Source organism: Chionomys nivalis, chromosome X (assembly GCF_950005125.1).
Source record: "Chionomys nivalis chromosome X, mChiNiv1.1, whole genome shotgun sequence".
NCBI classification, from domain to species: domain Eukaryota; kingdom Metazoa; phylum Chordata; class Mammalia; order Rodentia; family Cricetidae; genus Chionomys; species Chionomys nivalis.
The window spans coordinates 87,323,585-87,338,216 of NC_080112.1; the positions used below are offsets into that span (position 1 = coordinate 87,323,585).

Below are 14,632 nucleotides of genomic sequence, written 5' to 3' on the forward strand. Positions count from 1 at the left end.
CTACACTTGACTATAGACCAGATCAAGACTTAAGAGAAGTAAATAAAAGGGTAGTAGATATACAGCCCACCATGTTTAGCCCTTATACATTGAGTGAGTATGCTGCCCCCCGATTGCAGATGGTATTCAGTTCTCGAATTGAAAGATGCATTTTTCAGTTTGCCATTGGTACCCAAGAGTCAACAGTACTTTGGTTTTGAATGGCATGATCCAGAGATTGGAATTAGTGAGCAACTAACATGGACCAGATTACCCCAGGGATTCAAGAACTCACCCTCACCCGCTATCTTTGATGACGCCGTACAAGAAGATTTGTATGAGTACAGAGACAAGAACACTGAGGTAAGCCTCCTACAATATGTTGATGATCTGCTGGTGGCACCTGAGGATGAGCAGGCCTGCAAAAACGGACTGAGAATTTGCTGCAAGCATTGGGGTACTCAAGGTACAAAGCTTCAGCTAAGAAATCCCAGATCTGTAAATCCCAGGTGATGTACTTGGGGTACATTTTGGAGGAGGGCCAGAGATGGCTCTCAGAAGCATGCAAAGAGACTGTGCTGAAAATTCCTACTCCAAAAAATGTAAGACAAGTAAGGGAGTTTCTAGGCACAACAGGGTTTTGCTGCCTATGGATTGTAAAAGGCTGGTGGCATACCACAGAAGGGAAGATGATCCTGCCCCAAAGTATGGGATTACAAATGCTCCAAAAGAAAGGCATAGCATCAATATGGGTGGCAAAAGAATGCAAGACCTCCTCCACCATTCAGCTATTCAAGTTAGAGATGGGAGGAACCACATCATCTAAAACACTGTAACAAACCGCCATGCAGTCTCACATCCAACTAGCAAAGGGAATTTTCTCAGAGACATGAGACCAGGCACACATTGGGTAGTGGATTTCACCAAAGTTAAGCCCAACAAGTTTGGTTATAAATATCTGCTAGTTTTTGTAGATACCTTTTCAGGATGGGTGGAAGCATACCCCACAAAACATGAGACTACTTATGTGGTGGCTAAGAAAATTCTGGAAGAAATCCTGCCAAGGTTTGGTTTCCCCATCATGATTGGGTCAGATGATGGCCTGGCCTTCATTTCACAGGTAATCCAGGGAATAGCCACTGCACTGAGGGTAGATTGGAAGTTGCATTGTGCATACAGACCCCAGAGAGTCTGGGCACAACAGTAACAGTGGTCAGGGTCAAAGCCTTCAGGTATGACAGTGTGGTCTCAAGGAAGTCGGTAGCAGACTGGTCTCTGCAGGTGATGTCCAAAGCTTCATTTTCACCTGGAGCTGGACAAGCAAAAGGATCCTGAGAGAAATAGGCACCTCAGGGGCTTAGACGGGAGAGTGTTGACTGTGAAACAACTTTGAATCTTCCACACAAACCCTGATCGTACTCTTCTAGGCCTCAGTATCTGCCTGGGTGACCTGATATGGAGCCATTCACAACTTTACATCTGAAAGGGAAGGGCAGGTATTAGTTCATACCATGTGTGCCTCCCAGCCAGCCTCACAATGGACCACCTTCTATGCTATGGGATATTTTATCATACTGTGACCCCAGGATTGTGTTGCTTAAATAAAAACCTCGCATCAGGAGTCAGAGCCAGCAGTTAGTGGACAGGAAGTAGCCATAGAGGTTAAAAATGGAGTCAGGAAGACAGAGAAACACACTAGAAGTAGACGGGAGGGATGGAAAGTTTGGTGGTTTCTTTTAGATTGGTAGGGTGGTATCCTCAACCTTGCTGAGCTAGTGTGTTTTGACACAGTTTCTGACTTCTGAGATGTTATTGGTAAAATAATAAAACAAGCATTTAGATTAAAAACAAGTTGCACTCCAATGCGAGGCAATGGTGTTGGCCCTGGGTCTTAGTCAAGTCCAGTAGCCTCTTATTAGGTAGGAGAGCAGAGACAGGCAAGCAGGAAGTACAAATACAGAAACACATGCATGGTGGTTAAGGATGGTTGCTGGCTCAAAATTTACATAACCCACCTCCTCAGGGCCCATGGTTTCTCTGGGGTGGGTTCAGTTCAGAGGAACTATCTCAGCCCTGGGGTATTCAATTGTTTTTATCCTGTGGTGTTTGTGGGGGAGGAGGAATGGATTTCCACCAGAGCTTCACCTGTGTGCTGGTTTGTAGATGTGCCCCCATAGTCTCATGCATTTGAATACTGGGTCCCCAGTCCTTGGATGCTAGGATGCCTTGGCTGTAGGAAAGCATAAGTCTCCAGAGACTGTCTTGCTGGCATTGCCCCTGCTGCGATGGGCCAGTCACATCCATATTTCCAGGCTATGGCAGGTAGTTTCTCAAGATAGACCGCCTTGTTTGGGCAAACAATCCCAGGAAGAGAAGCTCATGAATTTCTCAAGAACATCTTCATCTGTATGTACCCCACAGAGCTTTCTCCTATCCTATCAACTTCCTCCTATCCAAGTCCCTTGTCCTTTCATGTGCAAGCTCTGACCAGCTGCCTTCTTTTGGCACAGCTTCCATCTCAGAAAGTTTCAGCCCCTTGCTGTGCTGATAAACACAGTCAGGCTTATCTGTTGATGTCAGACTTTGGTCTCTTTCCTGCCTTTTGTGTCTCTGAAATACAATGGTAGCTGGTGACTGTTTGGAGAGGCTAAGGAGATGAGGCCTTGCTGAGGGAAGTATGTCACTGAGGTGTGTGTGGGGATGGCCTTGAGGTTTCAAAAGCCTCATTTTTCTCTTGACTTCCTGTTTGTAGTTTGAGATGGGAGTCTTCAGCTCCAGCTTCCAGCTGAAGTTGCCGTGTATGCCACCTGCATTCCCTGCCAGTATGGTCCCTATCACTCTGGAATTATAAGCCCCTGATAAACTCTTTATTCTCTGTTGTTGCCTTAGTTATGGATTGTATCACAGTAATAGAAGCCCTAACTAAGATAGCCTGATAGAAGACCCAAAGATTTGCTGTGGGAGTCCCCTCTCTGTGCTGTGATTACCATTAATGAATAAAGAAACTGCTTTGGACCTATGGCAGGGCAGAACTTAGCTAGGCGGGGAAAACTAAGCTGAATGCTGGGAGAAAGAAGGGTGGAGTTGAAAAGAAGCCATAGAGCCACCACCAGAGACAGAAGCTGGGAACTTTACCTGGTAAGCCACAGCCATGTGGCAATACACAGATTAATAGAAATTAGTTAAATTAAGATGTAAGAGTCAGCCAATAAGAAGCTAGAGCTAATGGGCCAAGCAGTGATTTCATTAATACAGTTTCTGTGTGATTGTTTTAGGTCTAAGCTAGCTGGGCAGGTGGGAAGTAGTAGCAGGCCCCTTCCTACTACAAAGGGTCAGTCCCCCGCATGGGAGCTATTTCAACAAACCTAACTCTATCCTCAGAAAGGTGGCCTTTATCTGGATGAGGCCCTCATCACTCTAAAAACAGAAGTTGGTGTAGGAGGTCCTTATGTCTATATGTTGCTTTCATTGGTTGAACAAAGAAACTACCTTGGCCTTTTGATATAGCAGAACTTAGATAGGTGGAGTAGACCGAACTGAATGCTGGGAAGAAGGGCAATGTGGCAGACACCATGAATCTCCTGCTTGAGAGGGACATAGCCATCTTAGGGGCTTATATGTTGCCAGTAAGCCACAATCACGTGGTGATACACAGATTTAATAGAAATGGCTTAATCAAGATGTGAGAGTTAGTCAATAAGAGGATAGAGATAATGGGCCAGGCAGTGATTTAATTAGTACAATTTCTGCATGATTATTTTGGGTGTAAGCTAGCTGGGTGGCCAGGACCAAAAGCCGGCCCTCTCTCCTTGTAACAAGAAGTATCTGAGATTACTCTGTTGGATCAGGGTGGTGAAGGTATGTGACTGACCATTAAGGGACTCTACTGTGAGGCTCCCGCCGTGGCAATCAGAGACTACCTTCATCCACAGTCCTTGGGGAGCAGAGTGTATATCATGAGACGTGTCTGATGGCCATCTGTCAAGCATGCATGCATGCCTGGATAGGCCACCATACTCATCAGTCTATGCTGTGCCTGTCTTGCATGTGAGCACACCCTTCCAGCAAAAAAAGGGGGCACATGTACATTAGAAAGGCTCTGACTAACTATCTGTGACTGGTCTCTGAAGGGAAAGAAGCTCTCAAGGGTGTGGTTAGGTTAGGATCAACCAGGTGAATACCCCTGGTAAGGTATTAGGAGAGTAATGCTTGAATCACAGCCCTTGGGGTTGGATGGTAGGGATCACGGGGAGGCTTGCTCAAGAGGGCCTGTGATGTGATGTGCCTGAGTCTAGCTTTAGCCTCAAACCGGACTAGGCACATCTGGAGCATCAGAGGATAGGTTGGAGAAATACAGGGCCTGGGAGGTCTGAGCCAGACAGTGTGTTAGAGGCGGGACACATGATATCCAATATCTGGCTCCTATGTACTATTCCGGGACAGAATGAACACCTGAGACCTCTGAGATACAACCACTGGCCATCACACAACCAGAGAGCCATTTGGAGAGAAAAGCACAACACACCTCTCACACATGCTCAACTGCTGTGCCCAAGGGTAAATGCTCATCTAACTGATAGATCAGTTCATCACTCGAATATTGCCTGACCTCTCTTTGTAAGTGCTTATATTTCATGTCACAAGAGCAACCCATCGAACCCACTGGCCTCCATGACACATATGCGTGCCTTCCTTTTGCATCTAATCAGAGATAGACACATAGAAAGATGGATGTAACTGGCTGTGACTGTGGCCCAATGAAATGAGGCCATGGGCCATCCCTCAACAGGAGGGTGTGACTGGTCGAGGCATGCTGGGCCCCTTGGTGAATGTGCACAGTCTTGCACCTCTCTGTGCATGCACAAGGGCTATCATACCAGCCAATCAGAGAGTGTTATATTTGGAGGTGGGGCCAATCTAAACATGACCAACCTCTGAGTGGAAGGAGGCTGACTAGTGGAGCCGGGGTGCATAGGTAAGTGACGGAATGTTTTTGTTTCTTTGTTTTGAGGGTTTTGGGGTACTGTGGCAGGGTTCCTGGAGTGGTTTAGAGGGATCAGGAAGATGAAAGCTCTTGACACAGGACAGTGGGACCAGGGAGAGAGAGAGGGGCCAGGTGGCCTGTGAGGTGACTTGGGGAGCCTTACTTCCACTTCAGGATAGAAGTGGTGCCAGAGCCAAGAATGGAAAGAGGTGATGAAGGAAGCAGGGGCCCTAGAACACTGGGTGGGGCAGAGTCAGGGGCCTGAGAGAGGTGGTAGGGACTTTCCATGTCTGCCGTTTTTTGTTTGTTTCTTGAAGTCTTTGGGACCTGACAGGACAACTGGGTCCTCCCGTGGTGCTTCCACTGGCAATAGTTCGACAGGCTCACTAGTCTGAAAGGGAACTCTGGGCACTTTAATCAAGCATGAAGGCAACTGTTGGCCTGAGTCGGGAATGGGTGACTGATGAATGGCCTCACACCAATGTGGGGGCCTGTAGGCAGCCTCAGGAGTGTCAGAGGTGGGGCCTATGTCTGACGGGGGTGGGAAAGGAGCCTCTCAGAGGAACATAGTCAAGTGTGGTCACTGAGGTGAGTGGACAGGGTAATTAGCAGACTCAATCACAAGCTCAGGTCAGCAGGGATGCACGGCCCTTTGGGGTGTACACTGGGATCTTGAGGCAGAAGGTTCAAGGTTTATCTGTGATGTTAAGTTTGAAAGACTCACTTTTGCCTGGTAGTGAAATAAAATGCTGAGGGAAGTGGAGGAAGGGGTTCTGAGGGTGGCGGGTTTAAAGAGAGCTGGGTGTGGCAGTGAGGTACAGAAGGGGAAGTAGTGACCGACCATGTTTTCCTTCTTGTGTCCAGCTGGAGTCCTCAAGGGACATATTGGGCTTGCTGGCATGCAGCCAAGGGCCTTGCCTAGACAGAAATGCCGGTCTTCAAGGGGTGGGGCAGGACTGGGCCCCTTCTGCATCTAGATCTCACAAGTGCCACTTTAGGCCACTTAATCCTGGGCGTGTATGACTTTACAGCCAGTCAGAGACATGTGCATTGGGAGGTGGGGCCTACATAGGAACGTCCACTCTCTAAGAAGAAGGCTCCCAGGGTGGGAGAGTACCCCACGTAGATGATTTGCTATTGGATAACTCTGTTATGAGTCTCCCCAGTTGTGATAGGGATCAGAGAGGAACCTTACTTAGCTCATGCACCAGGACAGTGGGATCACAAAGAGGCAAGACCAAGGGAAACCTGTGGGATGATCTCAGGAGCTTTTCTGTCAAATGGGACTGAGCAAGGCCCCAGAGTACAAGGTTGGGGGGGGTCAAAAGGGCTACAGGGATTGGGAAGGGTGAGTGGGTCAGCTTATAAGCTGGGAGACATGGCCCCAGTGACAGAGTAGGCCCTCACTGGGTCAGTGTTCCCAACCAGACACCGGCATTAGGTGACTTGTTTTACAGGCGTGAGGCAGTGCCCAGGATTTTCCCACCCAAGGGTTGGGAAGGCAGCAGAGGACCAATCTTGAGAGGTAGTGGGTTGGGAGAGCTCCTTGTTCAGATAGAGATATGGCACAGAACTGAACTTTGGTGACATCCTCTTGCCCTCTCTTTGCTGCAGTACAAGTGCCAGGGCACCTGGGCATATCCTGTGGAGTCCAATCCCCTGTTCCCATTGCCATCATGTAATTCTTCCTGCTAATTGTAGTGACTGGAGTCTTGACTAGCCCAAGAAGATTCTAGACATGTCAAGTGGGGAGGGGAAAGTCCCTGACAGTGACGGCATGCATACAAGCCTGGATTTGAATCCCACGTCGAATGACACCAAGAACCCAGATGCAACCACCCCAGGTAAAAAAGCAAAACCAGAAACAATAACAACAATAATAACAAACCAGATAGGCCCCTGTAGGGCTGTGTCCACCTGGGGGACATCCTAAAATCTCTTGGTGGGTAGGAAAGCTTCTGACAGTGCTGGCATGCATCCAAGGCTGGATCTGAACCCCACATGGGATAACACCCAGAACACCCCAGGTTAAAAAAAAAACAGAAATAATAACAACAACAAACCAGATGGGCCCCTGTAGGGCTGTGTCCATCTGGGGAACATCCTAAAAACTCTTGGTGGTTGGGAAAGCCCCTGACAGTTCTGGCATGCATCTGAGGTAGTGTCCGAATCTCATGTCAGATGACACCCAGAACACTGATTCAATCATTCCAGGTTTAAAAAACAAGATGGGCTTCTGTATGGCTGTGTCCACCCCGGGGGACATCTTAAAAATCTCTTGGTGGGTGGAAAAGCCCCTGACAGTGCTGGCAAGCATCCGAGGCTGGATCCAAATCGCACATCTGATGACACCAAGAACCCAGATGCAATCACCCCAGGTTAAAAAAAAAAGAAACAGCAACAACAGAAACAGAAGGGCCCCTGTAGGACTGTGTCCACCCCAGGGAACATCCTAAAATCTCTTGGTGGGTGGAGCACTGATGGATACCGTGCATTAACTTTTCTTGGAATATCAGGAGGTTTCAGATGCTAGTAACTCTTGCTCAAGCTTTTTTGAGCCTTTAGGTTCCCCCACCTGAAATTTCTACCACACAGGAAACCTGCCACATACCTAGTCAACATGCCTCTCTGGGAGCACAGTGACTCTCTGGAAGGCCTGTATAGGTGCCTGTACTGACTGGTCTGAGAGTCATGCCTAAAGTGGTGTGTGTGTGTGTATCTGCATCTCTCTGTGTCTCTCTGTGTGTGATATATATGTGATATGTATGCATGTGTGTTCATGACTTCACAGATGACTACTTGAAAAAGTTTAAGGAACAGATGCAGGCTATGGGGTCTATAAACACCATAATGACACTGTTTTACATGGGGGAGGAGGAGAACAGCACACTTTGTTTCAAAATATTTTTCCTCTTTAGTTTTAATACAACACTGATGTCAGCAGTGAGGACATTACTTCCTCTGGAACAGAAGGGCAAGAGGCCAGGTTATGCATTTCATTTTTTCACAAAATAAATTTAGGAAAGTCTGTCTGGAGAGAGGGCTTAGTAGAAGAGTGCTTGGTGCAAACACAAGAGCCTCAGGACCCACAGAAAAAGGCATGATTGGTCACACCCACCTTTTAAGCCCAGAACTGAGGGCTGAGGCATGGCAGAGCCGAGGGGTTATTGCGGGTGCTTGCTGACTGCCAGACTAGCAAAAATAAGCTGAGATTAAATAAATAAATAAATAAATAAATAAATGCAGCAAGTAAGCCACATGCACCATGTGAATGTACTTGGGTGCATTGAACGTAAGGGTCTCAAAGCAACATCACGCAGTAGATCAGATGTTCAATGTGATAAGGAATGAAAATCTTATGCCTCCAACAAACTATGGGTCCTGTCATAGAACCTATCTGACAGAAATAAGGTGGCCATGGAGAGAGCAAGACACCTCACTTCTGCCTCCTAGGTCGGCACAGGTGCACTCACACCCGCCCTTCCTCTGAACACAAAAATCTAGAAAACTCAATTCTTGAAATGTGAATTGTATGTAGGCTATGTGGCACCCTCCACTTCTTCCACTCACTACAAAAGAATGGCCTGTTATGTACATTGAAGTAAAAACGTGATTTCTTTGCAGGAGGGAAATACAGAATTTATTTGAAGAATTTGAAGGTACATTCTGGGAGATATCAAAAATTTGAGAAAATTGTTTGAACCAAAGAAGTGCAAGGTGAGGGAGGTATCACTTGGCAGATAAGAGAGTGTGTTTAATGCCTTGTTCTCAAACACTCAGTATCGAAATAATTTTTATTAGATTACCAACTCTCTACTTCACAATTATTGCCAATATGGAGAACATGACACCTGTGGTGTGGATGCTCTTATTTACTAACTGTGGGATGTTTGAAAATTGGATGTAATTATCTGTCTTCAAGATTTTAATTCTTACAAGTGATATGTCTGTTTTTAATATCACATTTTAAGCTGGGCAGTGGTGGCACATGCCTTTAATTCCAGCACTTGCAAGGCAGAGGCAGACAAATCTGTGAATTCGAGGCTAGCCTGGTCTACAAGAGCTATTTTCAGGACAGGCACCAAAGCTGCACAGAGAAACCCTGTCTCAAAAAAACAAAACCAAACAAAATACCACAAAAATTACTTTACTTGTTTGTATTTTAGTTCCCCCTTCTCTCTCTCTTCTTCTCCTTCTCCCCTCCCCCGTGTCTGTGTGTGTAGGGGTGAGTGCCAGCCTCCCTTAAATAGCTGACCACTGTTTAATGTGTAAAGAATAGCATATTGCAGTGGGAAGCTGAAGTCAGCACTGTGACCATTGTATGAGCAGACTAAGTCCTGCTTTAAATTTCTCTGTCAGAAGTCAGTCACACAAACTGTTAAAAAAATTACCAACTGAGAATGTGCTAGGAGCTCTGAGAGTTTTCTGACAAAGAATCTTATCTGGAAACTTCAGGAATCAGGATAGGGATGTACCTGAATGGGAGAGCACTTGCCTACTATGCTTAAGGCTCTGAGTTCCCCACCTAGAATATTCAGGGTGTCTATCCTGTCAAATTTGCCTAAAAGCTTCAATGGTTACAATAATTACAGTATTTTCATCTGACCGTGCAATAATTTCTGAGCCTTTGGAGATCTTTGTAAATGGACTACTTTTGTATTTTGCACAAAGCGGCCCAGCAGTCCCTCTGAATGTACATTGCATAAATTTTACCTTATAATGATGTCTCATGAAGAAATTACACAGAGATTTTAAACCTTTTTTTTTTTTTTGCTAGTTTTGTTAAGTTCCCTTCACTGTGTTTTGTATGTAATATATAGACACTGAAGTCCAGCTATCCAATTTCATATCAAGGTCATAACCACTGAAATTCTTGACTGAAAGAAAGGAGGCAGATATTCTTGTCATTGACAGATTGTTTCCCCTCTATTAATAGCAAGTGTTTTTCCAAGTAGAAAACTAAAGTTGAAGGAACTTTACAGTAATGTTTAAAAGACTGTATTTCAATACAGAGCCCAATAAGAACTTTCTTCAGGGAAACAGAGAAAGATTCACACTGATCATCATGGAGTCTTTCTAAACCTTGGAGCAGAAATTTGAGGACGTTCTAAAAATCCAGTGCGAGCAAAGGTACAGTTGTTGATTCTTGGTGGTGCTTTGATCCCAGATGCTTTGACATTTGTTTAGTAAGCACAATGGCAAGAGGTTGAGGATTAGCTGTGACCCCCACAGGCCAGAAGCTCAGTTGGAGAACATATTCGGCTTGGCATTTATGTATAGGGTAGACTTCCTTTAGTCATGTTATAGCCTCACATCATAACCGAAGTCAGATGTGTTTCCTAGGAATGAATTACAATGACCATTTTGACACATTGCTGTTGAGTCAGTGGAACAGTATGAAAGGTGTATGCATCACATGAATGTGCTGGGCAAGTTGATCTTGAAATGCTCAAAGCATTCATCCCACAGTCAGTTGAGCATCTGTTTGATGTGATAGAAATGAAAATCCCATGCCTCCAATGTCATATAGCTAACAGGAGCAGTGTTTACAATGCTACTGTACTGAGATCCACACTGGCACAATGTAAGGAAGAGCGGGTAGGTCACCATAAAATTCTCTGATGGTAGCGGATGTGCATGCTACTTGGACCTGTTCTTCAGAAAGAGAGAACTAATTACAAGTTGTGCTTGTCAGACAGACGAATATTTGTGGAATATCAGTAAAATTATTGTTCTTCCTGAGTTTTCTGGCACAAAGACGTGTGAAGATACTTCTCTCTCAGCAGGGAGGAGCAAATGCTGTAATGTAAGATTAAATAATCCAAATCAGCTTCCTTTTCCCTGTCAGAATATTTCAGATGCCATTTCTCCATCCTCCACTGATAGCGTTAGTGAGGGTAAGTCAGTTGTGCTTCAAATGTACTTTCTTCATATTGGGTTGGAATATCGCATTGTTCATTGCTATCATTCACAGGCAGAAACTTTATCAAGACTATTCTCTTCAGATTAAGCATTTTAAAAGAGAATTATCCAAGGATGCAGGTCAAGTCAAGAAACATGCAAAAAAAAAAAAAAAAAAAAAAAACCTCTAAGTATCAAGCAGGCTTAGCTTTAAGGGAATGCATTGTGTCAGCATCAGAAGTAGCAGGGCTTCATGCAGCAAGTCTGAAGGAAAGGGACAAGACAAGAACTTAGGGAGGCAAGCAGGGTGGTTGATGTGGTGAGGAGAGACTGGCTGTTTCCCCTTGGATTGTTCCTTTTCCCACAGAGAGATGACAAAGCCAGTGATGGGTTAGGAACCAGCATTGGGGGGGGGGGTGAGCAGGCACTGCCTGGTGAGTAGAGGAGAAGGTATGGGATTGTTTCCTGAGAGGGAGCCCTTCCTGATCCATCCACAAAGTGCAGACATCAGGAGCAGGAGACCCAACAAAGCCTTCTGACACAGTTATGAGGGAGGCAGAGTGAGAGCAGTCCTTATGGCTATGGTAGAGCAGTTGGAGGCATAGTGTTCAGTGCTTGGAGTTCAGACAAGTCCACTCTGAGGTGAGGAAGGCAAGGCTTCATGCCATGATGGCCACGGGATGACTGATTCCCTTTTAACCTGGAGATTTGAGTGAGGTTTTTATGAAGTTTGGGGCACAAATACTTGACGCCAAACAGGAATCTTCCTTCCTGTTGGAGGATGGAGCTGCCCTTCTGGAGATTCTGACTTCCAAAGGTGGGGAGGCCGAGGCTGGAATGAGGAGGGAGATGGAGGCATCCACTGTTCAGTCCAGTGGTCAGGAGCATGGCCCCTGCAATACCACCAGTTGGGTTGCAGTCATGGTTCAGTTTCTTGCTAGTCACGCTCATTCAGAAAAATAATTTACCTCTTTGTCTCAGATTGTTTGGCATGAGAGAAGAGATACTTAAGGTCCCCCTCTCATGGAATTGGTTTCAAAATACACTTTTATCTGTGCATTCTTATATTGGTCCAGGACAGTATCCGACGTAAGTCTTACAGAATCCTTTCCAGTTAAGCATGGCAGCTGTGGGTTTTACTCTTACTGGGAAGGACAAAAGGGACTGGGATCCTATGTAGGGAGTGAGAGACAATGGGGCCATCTCAGAGTAATTTCTATAAACACAGAGGGTTCACCAGCTATGGAAGCCTCCAATGGTTGGGTTTTCTAGTCTTCAGAAATAACAGCAATGTTTTCGATACTGTTAAGTAGGAACACTTTCCATTAAATGAATGTGATTCTCATTACTACGGTAATTTTTTAGTATTAAATAACTCATGTGAAGTGGTAATTGTGTTGCTTGAAAAATTACTAGTTATTTCCTTCTATATGTTTTGCATAAATATCATACAGAGTCGTGTTTTTGTAAGCATTCTGTGTTTTTCTGAATTGTTCTTACATCTTTTACTGTCTTTGTTTGCAGAATATCTTTAAGGAGCAGCAAAAATTTATTCATCAATCTCTGGGTCTTCAGAAGAAGAGAATGGAAGAATTTAAAGATCTGTGTGAACAGTACTTGGAAGTCTATTGTACATTCTGAAAGCAACCTACACACAGGGGCATTGAATACTCTGGCGTTCCTTCCATGCTTTGGTTTATACCTTTGGAACGTTACCTGTAAACATCTTTCTGTCAACAGAGGTTTCTGTTCCACCTGGTCCCGCAGCCATTCAGTCCCAAAGAAGCACACAGAGATCTACATTAATTATAAACTGGTTGGACCATTGGCTCAGTCTTCTTATTAACTCTCATAGCTTACATCTTAACCCATGATTCTTGTCTGTGTTACCCACGTGGCTTGGTACCTTTTATCAGCGAGGCATACTGCTTCCGTTTGGTCTGGGTGACAACTGCAGACTGACCCTTTCCTCTTCCCAGAATTCTCCCGTTCTTGTGGCCACACCTCTACTTCCTGCCTGGCAACTTGCCAGTCAGGGTTTTCTTAAAGCAATGCAAGACCATTGTACCACCGCATCTTCCAGCATTTTCCTCATGGTGGCATGGTTCCATGTAAATCTAAGTACAAAATTAGTTTTTACTTTTATGTTTCACATATGGTTTTTAGAGTCCTTTGAAGCAGGAATTGCTGCCTTGGTAATTTCATCCAGAGTTGTTCATATTGTACAGGGCATTGATGCTTTTCAGACCATCTCTTCTTGTCTCACAGTGCATTTTCCGTTGGGTGTGTATGTGTACTAAAGCACACACACGTACTTTCTTCTGGGTGTATGTGTGGAGGTCAGAAGCCAACCATGGGTGTCTTTAGTCACTCTCCTTCATAACTTTTTGAGACAGGATGGCTCACTAAACCTGGAACTCACTTGCCACTGTGGCTAGGCTGGCTGTTCACCAGGTCACAGGGGTGACATGCCCTGCAGAAGAGGTCTTGCGAAGTTTTATAACCCCCACAGTATTTAACACAACCATTTAGATGTGGCATGTGCTATTTCACTCACTACTAAAGGGACTGTGGGGGTGGAAACCTTGAGTTTTAATTTCATGTTATTCATTGGTACACGACAAGCTACTCCAGCTCCAAAAGAAGTGAGTGAGTGGCAGTAAATGAACTCATGCCTCATGCTCTCTGTTTTCATTGGGTTTAATTTGCTCTTATTTTTGATTTGCGGATTTGCGGGGAGAGGGATCCCGGGCTATCACACATGCTAGGCAAAGCACCCTTCCCCTGAGCCCCCCTCTCATGGTTGAACATTCAGCAGTGGGTGAGGAGTGGTAACATCTGTGTCTCTTTGGTAGATGATGGATCCTCATTTTGCACATGGTGTCTGCTTGTTTTGGAATAATGAAACCATGTCTTTTCACCACATTTACTCCCTTTTAAATATTGCTGTTCGCATTTGTAAACAAAATGGCCAGGGCTGATTTCTGCCCATATCTCTTTCACTTTAGAAACTTGTAAAACTGAGTGATTCTCAGGGAAATTCCCTGATTGAAGAGCTGAGACGTCTAATAGCTACCTTGGAAATAAAACTTCTGATGCTGAATGTAAGTACTGAGCCTTTCATGTTGAAATGAGGCTTGATGAGGACTATTTATTTTAAACCCATTTAATATGTTCTGTACTTAACAGCACCAGCAAGAAAGTGCTGCTGGTCAACAGTCTCTCCTGGATCTGTTGCTCTCATAATATTCTGAAGAAATGAAAGTCGATACAAGGGGAGTTATTCTCTCATGGAAATTCTCTGGGAGAAAATGCTTGTGGTTTGCAGCTTCAGTGACTACATCTTCTTGTATTCTCCTGTTCCTAAAGATACCTCTTTCTGCTAAAAACCCAATTAAACCAAAGGAATTGTGTGACAGCAGTCCAGAGATGTCTATAGGATCCTCCAGCTCATGGGTCATAATGACAAGTTTTTCTTGGCAGCATCGTAATTAATGGTTAGCAGTGCATTGATGCCAATACAGTGGGGTCTTGTACCTCAGTAACATTTTCCCAAATTAGAAGACACAATAGTGGTCCATCCTTGTCATCTTCAGAGAAATAATTAAAGAAAACACACTCTTGCCATTGCATACTTCTGTTACATTTGTTAGTCATGGAACCTATGGGAATGACTATAACCGTGCAAAGGGAGTGCACCCTGTATACTTGAAAAGATTGTGCCCCAGAAGTAGTGAAATTGGTAGAATTCATTAAAAATCCTGAACA

The 14,632-nt window shown here is 44.9% G+C and overlaps 1 protein-coding gene across 1 annotated transcript; it reads left to right on the plus strand.

The window, feature by feature from the left end:
* Window positions 1–5,386: 5,386 nt before the first annotated feature.
* LOC130868514 (X-linked lymphocyte-regulated protein 3C-like) lies at window positions 5,387–14,110 on the plus strand. The gene is given in 10 exon segments (XM_057760704.1): window positions 5,387–5,481; window positions 7,178–7,341; window positions 7,755–7,797; window positions 7,908–7,949; window positions 8,588–8,622; window positions 9,976–10,093; window positions 10,938–11,029; window positions 12,381–12,487; window positions 13,873–13,968; window positions 14,054–14,110. Coding segments are annotated over 10 exon segments (849 nt in total).
* The last annotated feature ends 522 nt before the right edge of the window (window positions 14,111–14,632 follow it).